General features: G+C 32.9%; 3 protein-coding genes across 7 annotated transcripts; 1 reads left to right on the top strand and 2 right to left on the bottom strand.

The window, feature by feature from the left end:
- The first annotated feature begins 1708 nt into the window (after positions 1-1708).
- LOC123016171 lies at positions 1709-14389 on the top strand. Of its 2 annotated transcripts, none has more exons than XM_044416403.1 (2): positions 1709-1972; positions 13712-14389. In XM_044416403.1, the coding sequence occupies exons 1-2, from the start codon at positions 1944-1946 to the stop codon at positions 14271-14273; spliced, it is 591 nt and encodes a 196-aa protein (XP_044272338.1). In that variant the 5' UTR covers positions 1709-1943; the 3' UTR covers positions 14274-14389. The 2 variants fall into 2 exon arrangements, with proteins under 2 accessions (XP_044272338.1, XP_044272340.1); XM_044416405.1 differs by lacking the exon at positions 1709-1972 and adding an exon at positions 11725-11873.
- Positions 3680-9302, bottom strand: LOC123016167 (sodium/potassium-transporting ATPase subunit alpha-like). 3 transcript variants are annotated; one of them, XM_044416399.1, is made up of 9 exons: positions 9159-9302; positions 8876-9111; positions 7811-8829; positions 5909-6212; positions 5402-5857; positions 4423-4668; positions 4158-4373; positions 3874-4104; positions 3713-3823 (listed from the first exon to the last, which is right to left on the bottom strand). In XM_044416399.1, the coding sequence occupies exons 1-9, from the start codon at positions 9287-9289 to the stop codon at positions 3819-3821; spliced, it is 2844 nt and encodes a 947-aa protein (XP_044272334.1). In that variant the 5' UTR covers positions 9290-9302; the 3' UTR covers positions 3713-3818. The 3 variants fall into 3 exon arrangements, with proteins under 3 accessions (XP_044272332.1, XP_044272334.1, XP_044272333.1); XM_044416398.1 differs by having other exon boundaries at positions 3718-3823; positions 3879-4104; XM_044416397.1 differs by having other exon boundaries at positions 3680-4104.
- Positions 11400-12171, bottom strand: LOC123016170 (ankyrin repeat domain-containing protein 40-like). 2 transcript variants are annotated; one of them, XM_044416401.1, is made up of 2 exons: positions 12082-12171; positions 11400-12031 (listed from the first exon to the last, which is right to left on the bottom strand). In XM_044416401.1, the coding sequence occupies exons 1-2, from the start codon at positions 12150-12152 to the stop codon at positions 11449-11451; spliced, it is 654 nt and encodes a 217-aa protein (XP_044272336.1). In that variant the 5' UTR covers positions 12153-12171; the 3' UTR covers positions 11400-11448. The 2 variants fall into 2 exon arrangements, with proteins under 2 accessions (XP_044272336.1, XP_044272337.1); XM_044416402.1 differs by lacking the exon at positions 12082-12171 and having other exon boundaries at positions 11400-11717; positions 11764-11876.
- Positions 14390-14608: the final 219 nt, after the last annotated feature.

Raw genomic sequence — 14608 nt, 5'->3', positions numbered from 1 at the left:
CAAAAAAATATAGGACACACCTTGTATCTCCAAAAAAAAAAAAAAATGAGAAAATATAGTAGATTTTTTTATAGTTTGTACCGACTCATAACTTTGAAATTTTTATAGATAATTTTTTTTTAACATTTTTTCCATGTTTCTGGTATCTTATCTCTCTGGGGCGCGAGTTCTGGCGCACCCTGTATAATTCTTAAGTCATTTTTTGTATCACTAGTGGTTGGTGCTATTTGACATTTCAGAGTTAAGTGTCATAGAGGTTAAAGGGTTAGTGAAGGTGCTTGTAAAATTGCGTCAAAAAATGTTCCTTTTAAAAACAAAATTAACCACTTTCGGAATTTTTTTGCAATTTTTTTCTAAGGTGGTTCGTTTTTATTAGAACACGCTGTATCTCATAAATAGAAAGTCTGATTCAATTTTAGTAAAAAGTTTTGAAAATCATGCGAAAATAGCTTTCATTTGATGTGCCACAAGTAGGGTAATGCTATTTAAATTTTTAAAGTTGGGATGTGTGGGGGTTAAGGGGTCACTGGGGGTGCTTTAAAAATTGTGTCAAAAAATGTCCCCCTCGGAAACAAAATCGACCTGTTTCGGCATTTTTGCAAAGTCTTTTTAGTTTCTGAGGTATTCGAGGTGGCTCGTTTTCATTGGGACACCTTGTATATCATATCTACGAAAGCAGTAGATTTTCGTATCTTTTATCTCTATGATTTTCAGTATTGCCAACTAAATTCTAAACTTGCAGGCCTAATAATTAGAAATTTTTTATTGACAAAGTTTTATGTCATAAAACTTGTTAGGTACTTGTGTAGAATTAGGTTAATTAGATAAAATCAATTTTAAGGAATAAAAGTCGGTTGTGTCATTTTTAGATTTTTTCATAATTTTTCTATTAAAAAAAAATAAGAAAAATGTAGAAATTATAAATTATACAGTGATTTGTAAAACCTCGTTTTACTTGTTTTTTTAATTTTTGTGATTTATTGGTTGGCAAAAACGACTATTTATTTTTAAGTTATTTTTTTTTTATAATTTTTCAACAAAAACAGTAATTTGAGTTTGATATAACAAAATATAAGTAAAATGTAAAATCTAAAATAAAAAAATTAAATAAAACAAAAAAAAATCGACCTGTTTCGGCATTTTTGCAAAGTCTTTTTAGTTTCTGAGGTATTCGGGGTGGCGCGTTTTCATTAGGACACATTGAATATCTACGAAAGTAGTAGATTTTCGTATCTCTTGTCTCTATATTTTTCAGTGTTGCCAACTAAATTCTAAAGTTACAGGCCCAATAATCAGAATTTTTTTTATTCACATAAAACTTTGAGCCATAATTACATGTACTCGTAATACCAAAACTTCCATGATAAAAAATGCATTGAAATTTTTTGATTTGATTTTTTTTCATTTTGTTCTATTCTAGTTTCGAATATCGAAACACTTTATGTGAAGTTTGAATTTAGTTTAGACCATTTAAATTTTGAGAAATTGTTTTTCTAAACTCATAGTTACTAGAAATCTCTTATATGGTCTGTTTACAGTTTTAAATCAGGAATTTGTGTTAACGGATGCCTGAAGTGAAACAAGTGCTGTAAATCTAAGAGCAGGAAGTGATTTTTCCTTATCTCAAGAGCCCCAACGTGATGAAAAATGAGAAAAAGAGTTTGTTTGAAATTTTGTTAGCGACTCAAAATTTTTTCGGAAAATCAGTGAAAGTTGAGGATTTTTGAGCGAACGAAGAGGCCTTCCTCCTGCAGTTGCATCTTCGTGACATCGCCGAGGTCGGCCAACTTTACACATACGTGCAAGACAAGCAACAGGGAGACCTTCCGACCGAAAAGGAGACCGCCAAACACCATATGTATACGCAGCGGCATTCCCCATTTGGCGTTTGTCGAAGAAGCACGTGCGACGACGATTTGTGCCACAAAACTCCCATTTCGTGAATGAAGTGTGCTCCAAGACCGATGATGCGGTAAGTTGCAATTGATTTTTTTTCTTTTCGGAGGAGTGCTGGTCGCTCACCTGCACATTTGTCTCTTTTTCGGGTTGTTGTTCACATGTGAGGAAGCTTCTCGAGCGTGATGCATGATGGAAAAAATGAGATTCGAATTTTAATATGCAATGACTAGAACGAATTTTTCGAGAGTTGATAAATTGGCGTCGCTGGAGGTAAAACAGCATGATACACCTAAAAAATAACGGAAAATGATTTTCAACATGGTGAGCACTACATTTAGCAGAGGTCAAGGCTTGTTTGGCTTTTTGGAACTAATTACCAATGCAGTCGAAGACTTTTCTCAACTCATTATTATTTCAGCCGGTCTAAAAGAGGGAAATATTTGACATTTCCCGCTTTTTACAAAAATCAACAAACTAATACAAATTTCCTTATTTATCTTTTTTTTTTTCTAAAAAATTAACAAAGCCATATAGGAATTTGTAAAATATTGTTATACTTGTTTAATTTTAGTTTTTGTGTTACAAATAAAAAAAATTGCAAATCGAAAAACATTTTTTTTATATTTTTCAATAAAAATTTGGGTTTCTGCCAACGAAGCCAAATGTTAAATGTACAAAATCAAATATTATAAAAACAAAATAACTGGAATTGGGTATGTAAGTCGAGAGAGGTGGACTATACTTTGCTGTAAAATTATCACTTTTTTTTTAAATTTAAACCACGAACCACTATTTTAAATGTGATTAAAATGCATTTCAGGTTTAAAAAACACACGTAATGAATTATTTTATTGAAAAACTTATTAGGTACTGTAAAATTAGGTTAATTATTAGGTAAATTGTTTAGAAATCATTTTTTAAAAATAAAAGTCGGTTTTGTCATTTTTAGATTTTTTCATGATTTTTATATTTAAAAAAAAATGTAGGAATGTGGGAATGTGGGAATTATAAATTATACAGTAGGTAATTTGTAAAACCTCGTTTACAATGTTATAATGTTTTTTTCTGATGACATAAACTTTGAGACAACTTAAAAAATTAACAAAATAATAAAATATAATGATACCATTTTTAAAAATTTTAGTAACGTGAATTTTAGGCTTCAAAAATACACAATAATTTAATTTTTTGAAAAGCTTGATAGATACTGAATGCTTACACCGTGTAGACATCGATTTTGTAGTAATAAAAGTTAGTTTTGTCATTTTTATATATTTTAAATAATTTTTCTATTAAAAGTAAAAAACTTAAATAAATATATAAAATTGAAAATTTACAAAAATCCGGAAAACTACGTTTTATCTTGTTCTTTTTTTTAATTTTTGTGATTTAACGAAATTACAAAATAAAAATCAATTGAAAAACAAGTAGGTACCTAATTTGAAATAAAACTTGGAGGAATTTTGGTTTAAACTTTTTGCTATATTTATGCAAAGTGTTGTATAAAAAAAAATAAAATGTTACGAAACCCTGAAACGCTTACTAAAGTTGGTTTTGCTATTTTTGGATTTTATTTTTAGCAATTTTTTATTAAAACCCCGAAATTTAAGATTGGGATAACGAAATGAAAACCATAATATTGTGTTTAAAATGCAACCTCTTCTGTTTCAATAAAAGTTTGTTTTGCAAATTATAAAACAAAGGTTAGAAATGAAACTCATTGATTTTCTTTTTAAACCTTTTACTAATCTACTAGTTCCAAAATTATTTGAACCATAAAAATAATTGATTAATAATAAGTCTCTCTGTCGATCAACCCCCCAGGATGCCTCCTAATCAACAGCTTCCTCACCTCGTCGAACGAAAAAATAATAATCGCGAATGGTAGAGTCGGCACCAAAATATCCAAACTGATCGGTTCAAACTGCAACAACATCCTCAAACCGGGACAATACACCGCCAACGCTGCTATACTCAACTCGACAAAAATTCCAGCATTCAGCACCCAATTCGTCATCCCTTGCTGAAACAACGACAATCTTCTCGTTTTACAAATTATCAAATCAGCCACTTGTGTCAATACTATCGACAGAAAAAAACTACTGTAACATTTCCGCGTTAAAATCTTGCGCTCCTCATAAGTCCACTCTTGGCCATACGAATCTTTAACTATTTTATCTTTATCGATCCAATCGTGTCTTAAACCTGAAAAAAAAAATTTGTTTGAGGCGACCCCAAACCCGACCCCTTCTACCTACCTACGAGACGACCCCAAAAAAACCCATGCTCCATCATACACAAAAAATACGACGCAAAGCTTGCACAAGTCTGGATGACCCCAATTTGGGCATAGGTCAATAGAATCAATCGGTGATTGACAAGTTTGTCGTAAAAGGGGTCGCGGGGTCGCCGTGTCATAATATCAGCTTCGGCTTTCTCATACGCGAGACTAATAGCCGGCCATAAATCCGTCCCTATGTCACACATAATTAGAAGAGGTCGTCTAAATTTTGGGGTATTTACCAACATCAATTACCATTATGGCTAAAATACCAATCACTGGTGGTATATTTATAAATACCATAGCAATAAAAGGCACAATTTCGGGCACATTTGATGTCAGGAGATAAGCAATACTTTTTTTTAAGTTGTCAAAAATGAGACGGCCCTCCTCAACTCCGGTCACTATCGACGAGAAGTTGTCGTCAAGGAGGATCATGTCGGCAGCCTCTTTGGACACGTCGGTGCCGGCAATGCCCATCGCGATACCTATGCACAAAAGATATGATCAAGCTGAAATTAAGTTGGCAACGTTGAGCATTATTGAATTAATCTGACCGTTAAATTCAAAACAACTGATCAAAGTTGCCTCTGATTGAAATTAAGTTGGCAAAATTTATCATTAATGTCAAGTAGACCATGCATGATTAATTTGGCAACAGAGACTGTCAAATTCAAAAAAAAAATATGATCAAATTTGCTTATTCTGACTGAAATTAAATTGGCAACAATCACAGTCAAACTGAAAAAAAAATGAATGTAGCCTGTGAATAAAAGTATTAAATTAATTTGGCATCACTGACTGTCAAATTTATAGGAAACGATCTGATCAAATTGGTTTATTCTGACTGCAATTAAATGGCAAAATTGATCATTATTGTAATTTGTATTAATTTGGCAACATACAACTAGGTATCAAATTTAAAGAAAGATACTCATTAAAGTAGCTTATTCTGACTGAAGTCAAATTGACGACATTGATCGTTATTGTAATTCGTTTTAATTTGGCAACACAGACATTCAAATTGGCAAAAACATTGTTCAGTGTAGCCTGTGACTGAGATTAAATTGGCAACTTTGATCACTAATTTGTCAAGTAGGTCATGAATGAATTGGCAATCAACATTAGCTGTCAAATTCAAGTGTCACAATTTTATTGCCATTTCAATAATTCATTGTTGCCAACTTAATTTCAAGATTAGAAATTTAGTGACAAAAATACCAATGTCAGCCTTTTTCAAGGCTGGAGAGTCATTAACCCCATCTCCTGTAACGGCCACAATGTGCCCCAGTTTCTGAAACGCCTCCACAATTTTCAGTTTTTGTTGGGGACTTGTCCTTGCGAAAACAATTTCTTGATATGTCAACAAATTATTTTGTAATTCAGTCGTTGTCATTTCTCTCAAATCACTTCCAGTGATAACAGCCGCATTACACATACTTTTCTCTTTATCAGTAACTAAACTGACTGAAACGTCCCTTCTCAATGCTATATCATAAGATGTTACACTTTGTTGGGACAAAATCCCGACTTGTTTTGCAATCGCTGCGGCTGTGATAGGATGATCCCCTGTCACCATGATGACTTTAATTCCTGCCGTTTTACATTTACTAACAGCGTCGGGAACGGCGGGACGAGGAGGATCCATCATTGAAATCAATCCGACAAACCTTAATCCTTTAATACAAAAATTATAAACTGGGATTAATCCAAATTTCCAGTCGTTACCAGTCAATGGAAAATTTGGTTTCTCAACATTGAAGACGTAATTCTTGTTATAAATCGCTGATGGTAATTGCAAATCGGCGAAAGCCAAAACACGTTCCCCTTTTAATCCCAAATTATTGATAGCTCTCATAATCCCGTTTTTGATATCTTGGGTCAGGGATGAGGTTTCATCGAAACGCAGGATTGTTGAACAACGATCTAGGATGCGTTCGGGGGCTCCTTTCATCAAAAGGACAAATTCGCTTTTGATTTGGTGAATCGAAACTTGGTATTTGTTGGTGGAATTGAAGGGGATTTCGCACACCTGTTGGGTTTGATATTTATTATTTAATTTGACGATGTTTACCGTTTGGTAAAAGAGTAGCTGAATTTATAATTTATGGGTATCCGGTCGAGTGACGTCGATTTGCATAAAAATAATAAAAATTTCAACTTTGCGATGCCTAATTAAACGCGAAATAATCAACGGGATTTATGAATCACTATGGATGGGCAAATATTACACTCCGAAATCTAAATTATTTCGAATGAATTTGAGTCATTCGAGTTGTTTGAACCTTAAAACAAGGTGTAGTCGAGTCTCATTCGGACATTTACCTTAGAATTGGTTACTTCAATGTTGGATGATTTTTTGGGTTTGGGTTTGAAAACCCGTAAGATAAACCTAGGTTTACTTTTAACTAAAATTTAATTTAGAACGACACAAATTTTCTTATTTTCAAAAAAATAGTTTGAATATTTTAAGCACAACCTAGGTTTTTCTTCAAATGTTGTGTTTTTTTTCCTTGGTTATTTCTTATTAGGTATTATAATAAATGGATTAATTGTAAAATTTTAAGGTTTTTGCTTCTAAGTTAAACAATAAAATATTATGTAAAACCAATACTTGGGTTTGTTTTACAATCTGGGTTTTTCATCAAATAATATTTTGAGTTTGAATCTCTTATTTAAAATAAAACCTATGATTTTTTAAGGAAACATAAATTATAAAAAACGTCTAGAGACAATATTTTTACGACTAATAGTTTCCGGGAAATTGGAAAAATCGAAAATTTTTATAAAAGTTTTATTAAGGGAAAATTTAAATAAATCTCTTTGATTTCACAAATAATTATTTTTGTTTTTGGGTTTGGTAAAATTGAACCTAAAAAATTCAAATATGTAAACATAAATAAAATTTTCAAGGAGCTAGATTTCTATACATATAATGGATATCTTAAAAGATATTGAGATTTTTAAACAATTATGCAATTTTTGTCTTTCGTTACAAAGAACGTTGTATTTTCAATTTTAAGTTTTGATAGTTTTATAATTTCAAATGTACATAAATACTTGGGATAAGTGTTTAAGATATCGAAAAATGTGTGCTAAAAACTCCAAAAATCTTATTTTTCCTTTAAACTTAAACCCCAATTAGGTTCTATTTGCCTCAAATCAGAGTTTAATATGTGCATAAAATAGAAATACATTTTCATGACAAAAAACTTGAACAAGTTTAAACCCATTTAAAATGCATGCATTTTCCCTAAAAAGTCGCATCGATTTAGCTTCCAACGACACTTTAAACACCCGTCTCGCAAGAAACCTTTAATTACTTCTCACGTTTCTCACATCGCGTCATAATCTTCGATTTGTCTTGCGACAAGTTCTTAATTATTTAATCGTATTAATTAAACTCAACAAATCCGTTAACGTGTTTCCGCTAATTAATCCAATCATAATACAGGGAATTAAAAAAAGATTGTAACATTTATATGCAGTCTGTTCAAAGGAAAGAGAAGCTTCTAGTGAAAATTCTAAAAATTTTCACATTTTATATCTCTGAAACTTTGTCTATTAATTAGTCCATACCTCCTTAAAAATTTGACAATCTTTTTTCAACACCCTGTATAAAAAACTAACCTTGGGATTATCCCTTCTTTTCATCGACACATTTCCCAACAACATTTCCATACATTTCAACAACGCTGATTCACTCGCATCTCCTATTGTTTCTCTTTCATTCAAAGGAAGATGGTCTTGACCAATCACAAACGTCGCTCTACTACAAAGCACAGCAACCTGACATAGGGCCTGAAACGCTTGGGTTTCCTTATCGAGGGATTCCCCGTCAACCATGACATAATAGGCTTGATTGTCATAGAAAAGATGCACAACTTTCATCTTATTTTGTGTCAAAGTTCCAGTTTTGTCCGAACATATGACACTGGTACAACCTAGAGTCTCTATGGCTTCCAATTTCTTCACCATACAATTTTTCGATGCCATACGTTTGGAAGTAAGCGTCATACAAGCCGTCAAAGTGACCGGAAGCCCTTCCGGGACATTTGCAATAATCAGAGCGATAAAATAAGTAAAACTTGTGAAAAAATCATATCCGTAGGCTAAACAAACAATAAAAAACATTGTCCCAATCCCAAAGGCCAAAACCGTAATGAATTTGATAAAATAGTTGATCTCTCTCCGGATTGGTGTTTGTCCTTTTTCGAGAGATGTGGCCAAATTAGCAATTGCACCAATCAGAGTATCATCAGCGCGTTTAATGACCACGCCCATGCCACTCCCCTCGACGGCACAAGTGCTAAAAAATGCCAAATTTGGCGATTCGAGAGCTAAAGGATCTGATAATTCGCTGGAACGACTTTGTGGATTTGATTCGCCGGTAATTGCGCTGTTGTCAACTTTCAAAGCTTGACATTTGATAACTCTGACATCAGCTGGTATCCATTCCCCCGCCTTTAACTCCACCAAATCACCAATGACAACGTCCTCGCTTGGTATGACACGCCTCTCGCCGTCGCGAATAACCGTCGCGAATTTCGGGGTTAGTTTTTGGAAACCTTCAATAATGGCAACATTGGCGGCCTCTTGATAAAAACTGAAAAACCCCGTGAAGAGAATGACAATCAAAACAACAGTGGCTGAAAAATTCGTTTCAGTTAATTTTCAGAGTTGGAAACTTGATACCAAAATAGAGTTGTTCCTCGGCTGCTGGCCTCCCTTGTGACTTCGTTATGGCAAAAGTGATCAAAGCCATAAACACCGCGAGCCATAATAGCGCATTGAAGCCGCAAAATAGGAAGTTTGCCAAGATTAACCAACGGGATTTGGCGGGCGGGGCTTGTAGACAGTTGGGGCCGTCTCGGAGGAGGCGCTCGTGGGCTTGGGCTTCCGTAAGGCCGCGTTTGAAGTTGGTGTTGTGTCTGGAAGGAGGTGAGAGGAGGGGTTAGGAGCTGAGGGAGGAGCTTACCTGATTTCTAGTTCGCGGAGAGTGATCACGTGATCATCGATGGAATATTCGTTTTTGAAGGATTCGATTTGTTCATCGGTTAAGCGGACTTTGGATTTGGATTTGCTTTTGTCGCGTCTTAGGGTCGACATGAGGAAACTTCAAACTGACGTTGATAGATCACGGGGATCTTGATTGGGAAAATATGGCAACTTTGATATTAAAAAAATGACGTTTTAAATATGGTTTTAAAAGAAAATTAAACAAAACAGTCGATAAAACTTAAATAAAAACTAAACATAATTTAAGACGATTATCTTGAAGTTAAGTTATTAAATAACTGGGATTTTTATCTAAATTTTTGAACGTAAACTTAGGTTTCCCAATTCACTTTGTGTAAATAAAATATGTTAATAGTGTTTTAACAGTTTTTCTTATAAAAGCTAACTCCGTGATAAATTTTCTTATAAAAGTTTTAGTTTCCAAACCTAGGTTTAGTTTTCTTTAAATTCTACGGTTCTTTACCAGATTTTACAAAATTCATGAAATACTGAATTAACAAAAAAGATTTTGTTAATTCAGGATTTTGCACTAATTTATGTAATTTCTAGAATTTAAACAAAAATCTATTCACTTTTTGTTCAATTTTTTGCTAGAATGTGCATTTTTTTGTTACCATAAGTAATTTTTTGATCCAGTTTACGTTTTGACAAACAATTTTTTTCAATTTTTTTGTAATCTCATGTCATTTTTTTTTCTTTTGCAAACTTTTTATGTTTAATTTTTTGTCATGTGCGATTTTTTGCTTGTTCAATTCTTTGCTAGAACAAGCAATTCTTTGGTATCACGGTTGATATTTTGCTCAATTGTTTGTTTTTACAAACGCTTTTTTTCAATTTTTTGTGTTTTTATTCAATTTTTTTTCTAAATTTTTAGTTTATACAAACGCTTTTTGTACCTACATTTTTTTGCAATTTTGATCTCAATTTTTTGTTACATCATGCAATCAATTTTTTTAATCTCTCTAGTTATAAAAATTTTACTTTTTTAACTGTCAATAATAAAGAAAAAACCTCCAGCATTAAAAATTAATTAAAATCAATTAAAACCCGAGTTGGTTCTCAATAAATTTATTAAAGAAATTTTTGATTTTTTCTGAATAAGGTTTATGATTTTTTTTTAATTACCAATCTGTTTTCATTTTTCTTAAATTTTCTTACAATCTGTCCATAAATAAAGAACGTAGAACGTAGACTAGGACCGTAAAATTTAATATTTTTTATTATTATTTTTTAATTAATTTGAAATTAAGTAAGTTAGAATTTTAAATTCGTGTTTTTAAAGCACAATTTGGGTTTTGGGTTCAGTGCTATTAGATTTCCACGTAAAACACTTGTTGCAAGCAGTTTTTTACAATTTATTAATGAAATAAAACCCTAGAGTATGTATTTATTTTTCAAATTAAACAGGAGAGAACCCTAAGTGTAATTTTAACCTAAACCTACAATTTGTACAAAAATCTAGGTTTGAAATTACATGGTTTAAATTAAAACCTAGGCTCTGGTTATTTTTCAACTACTAGAACCTTTTTAAGTGATAACTTGCAACACTATTCTGCAACAGTTCAGATAAATTTATGAATTTATAAACCACGACCTAGGTTCCTTTTTCTTAAGTTTTCTTAAGGTTTTTTTAAGTATTTACTAGAACACAGGTTTAAGGTTGGAAAACCTTACAAAACTATGTTTAATTTTCACCTAAACTACACTTTGTTCAAAAACCTAGGTTCTGCTCATTTTTAAGGTTTGAAATAGTTCCAACAGTAGAATTCCGATTTGGGTCAAGCACTCTGCATTTTTTCGTCTGGTTGAGGTCAGTTTAGGTCAGCATTTGTAGACTCCCCGACGCTTTCCCATTGCAATTATGACGAAATAATCTCGTGAATTGTTTCTCTAAACATCACACAATATCCAGTTGGTCGTAATTATCACCCTCCATCTTCGTCTCGACACTTTGGTCGGAAAGAGATCACATATGAAACGTGAACCACGAGTTCCACAGCCGACCTGGAATGACCTTATGGTAATATGCAGACCCTACGGCCGCCTCTTTTAAACTTCATTTCAAAAAAAAAAAACAAAATAAAACCAAACGAAATGTCTCCAATTTCAAGTGGTGCAAGTCGAGCATAGATCCGACAACTTAATTAAAATGCACCAATTTGCATAACGACTTCGTGGAAACGGAATAATAAAACTAAACTAAGAAGAAAAACTTTATTTGTTCATGAATTACAACAATTTCCAACGTATCAAAGTTGGTAATTATAGCTCGGCTGCAGCCTCGACGGGACAACAACCACTTCCAAATGCTCCAACCGATTAAACCGTTTCACATCTTCATCTCTTCGTATCGTAACATCAGGCAATTTCCTTATTTTCTCCACATCGAGTTTATCAACACCCAAGTGCTGGCAACAAGTCTCGATCAAATCGCGATAATTCAATTTGCTTTCGTTGTAATCGACTTCGATAAAATCTTTATCGGCCAAATTAGCGACGCGTAATCGCAATACATAGTCTGAAAAAACGCTCAAGACGCACAAGTGTGGAAAAGAGACACTTACCTGCACGCGACATGGCACTTTTTTGCTAGGGAATTTATTCAAGCTATGGATTTTTTTCGTGAAGTAGTCGAGAATCGACACTGTCGTTGATTGTGGGGTGAAATGAAATCGTGAGTATTTATACAACCAGCACAACTTTTGTGATTTTTTGGCCAAAAGTGTGAAATCCCAATTTAATAACTGTACTTGTTTCAAGAGTATCGGTTTTAACGGAATTTGAGATGTTAAGCCGTTATTTGTGATTTCATTTCGAAGGTCAACGGGTGGTCTGAAAGACATCTCTGTAATGACTAAGACGACTCGGGTAATTATACGGACTTATCTGATTTTAATTTCGTTTCAAGATATTTTGTTACGAGTATCGCTTTTATTTCAAGAGAATTATACATTGTGTTGTGGCGAAACTGGTCTTTTGCTCTGGGGACTCAAGCTTGAATTTTTTTATTCAATTAGTTATGGGAGAAGGAGATTATTGACGAGGTTTTAATGAACAATTGTAGTTCAAAGATTAAAACAATAATAGGGAATTTTACTCAAAAATTGCGCCAGTTTGGATACGAGAAGGTGCCCTCATTCGTATCGATTCTACATCAAGTTATACATAATTTAAAAAATCAATTTAAAGGACTAGAAAACTTATAAATCAAATCTTTGATATACTCGTAATTTATTGTAATTTATTTTCTAACATTTAAGTTGAGTAATTTGCAAATTATTATTTGGTTTATTGGCATATTAACCAAAGACCGTTCACAATGGAAATTTTTTCAAAATTTTTTAAATATTTATTTTTCTCTTTTTCTTATTTATTTCATATAATTTAAAAAAAAGAGGAATTTTGTAAACCAATTAAAAGATAAAGACTTGAAAATTTTATTTTAGAAAAACCGGAAAAGATATATTTCATTATTTGCTTTGTTTCTTTCAAAATAAAATGTTAAAAAATAAGTAAAAAATTTGTAATTCTGAAAATTGTAAAAAATTCCATTTTTCTTAAATTAAGACAATTTTTATTTTTGTTCAAAATATCATTTTTATAACGATTTTGTGTACAAAATATCACCAATTTTAATTTAATGGTAAATCAGTAAATGTTGAATCAACATTTCACCTCAAATAAATGGAATTTTAGTTACATGTTACATAACGGAACTCACAAAAATATTTATTCTTGATTTTTTTTCATTACTTTTTTTTTAATTTTTATTGCCAAGATTGCAATTCCACTTTGCATATTTTTGCACTTGTAAAAAATTTGCCTGATAAGCCTTGCCTTAAGAAAATTACAGCTTGCCCACTCCCGAGGTTATTGATTTATAAGACATTAACATGGAAGAAATAGACTTGTCGTGCATTCCCTATATGCATAATTCATTAAACTGCAATGGAAATGTCAATACTCTTCAAGTCTCGAATAAAATAATTATTTGGTTGTAGTGACTTTCAAACAGTTTGCAAGCAGTTTGTAGAACAAGAAATAAGACATTTTGTAATGTTTCAATACCAATTTTGGCATTTTTTTAAAATATTGACTTGTGTATAACTGGTTGCATAACTTATCTTTTTATCAATCAATTTTTACATTAAAAAAATTTATCGACAATTATATAAATAGTTGCATAACAATTTTGTGTATTGTTGTTGTTTTTTAAATAGTTAGATAGTTCCTAGAACACGAAATGAGACGTTTTGTAATTTTTCAATAACTATCAATTTTTTGTGACTGACAGATGTATAAATGGTTGCCTAATGCGCCATTTTATTTCAAGTATTTTATTATTATTTTGATGTTGTCTTTTAAACAATTAAATTTTTTAAACACTTTCAATCTTATTCAAGTAGCTTGTAATGTTTGTTATGTTGTAATGCTTGTAGTGTTTGTTAATTTTTGCATTTTATTTTATCACCGGGCGTGTAACTGGTTGCATAACCCGCCGTTTTGTTACAGATATTTCTTCTTCATTTTGGTGTTGTCGGGGGCCCTCACGGCGTCCGACTCGACGCCCCCTCGCAAGCACGAACTCTTCACTAAATTGGGGCTCACACGCGTCAAGGCCCCCAACACCCACCACCGCAAACGTCTCGCTGTGGAGTCCCGCCACCACACCCGTTCCGACGACTCACACATGTACGTCATCAAACTGCCCCCCAACCCCCATTACTACGCCCACAATGCCATCCCCGAGTCCATCCCCCGCAAGAACATCCCCGTTAGCTTCAAAAGCAACGGCAAACCAGCCAAAGTCTACCACTGGAACATCCCCGTCATCAAGAAGATCGTCAACGCGAAACATAAAAGTCGTAACAGTGATAGCAACGAAATTGATTTTCAAAACGAGGTGTTTGATAAGCCCGAGAAGGAGAGGAAGCCGGCGAAGGCGACGTTTTATGTGCCGGCCAAGCCGAAGAAGGCCTCGTTTATGAAGTATTTCCCCGGGAATGGGAAATTGCACTCGTTTTATGTCATTGAGAGCAGCAAAAAGGCGCATTATCACAGGCTGTTGCCGTGAAAGGGAGGAAAAGTGCAATCAAACGAGTCGGGGAGACTGATTTTGGGCTTTTTCAGTTTTGTATTAATTATATGTATTCCTTGTTTATATTATTAAAGAAATTTTATTAAAAATCACTCATTTTGAATTCTCTTCTTCCCTTCTCAAAGCATTTGAAAATATAAAAACTATTGTTTTGTTCATTTCTTGTCAGTATAATGTTTATTACTAAGAAAAATATGTACTCAAAATTTACTAAAATGAAAATAGTATATTACAGGCGAGTTGGGAAATGTGTTCTTATATGACATTCTAACTGAGGTTGTATACTATTCTTTTGACAATTACATTCACAA

This window comes from Tribolium madens, unplaced genomic scaffold (assembly GCF_015345945.1).
Source record: "Tribolium madens isolate multiple individuals breed KSU strain unplaced genomic scaffold, Tmad_KSU_1.1 Scaffold_1;HRSCAF=32;Tcas5.2_LG8, whole genome shotgun sequence".
Classification (NCBI taxonomy): Eukaryota; Metazoa; Arthropoda; class Insecta; order Coleoptera; family Tenebrionidae; genus Tribolium; species Tribolium madens.
Note: the sequence above shows the minus strand (reverse complement) of the source record. Positions and strands in the feature narration are given on the sequence as shown.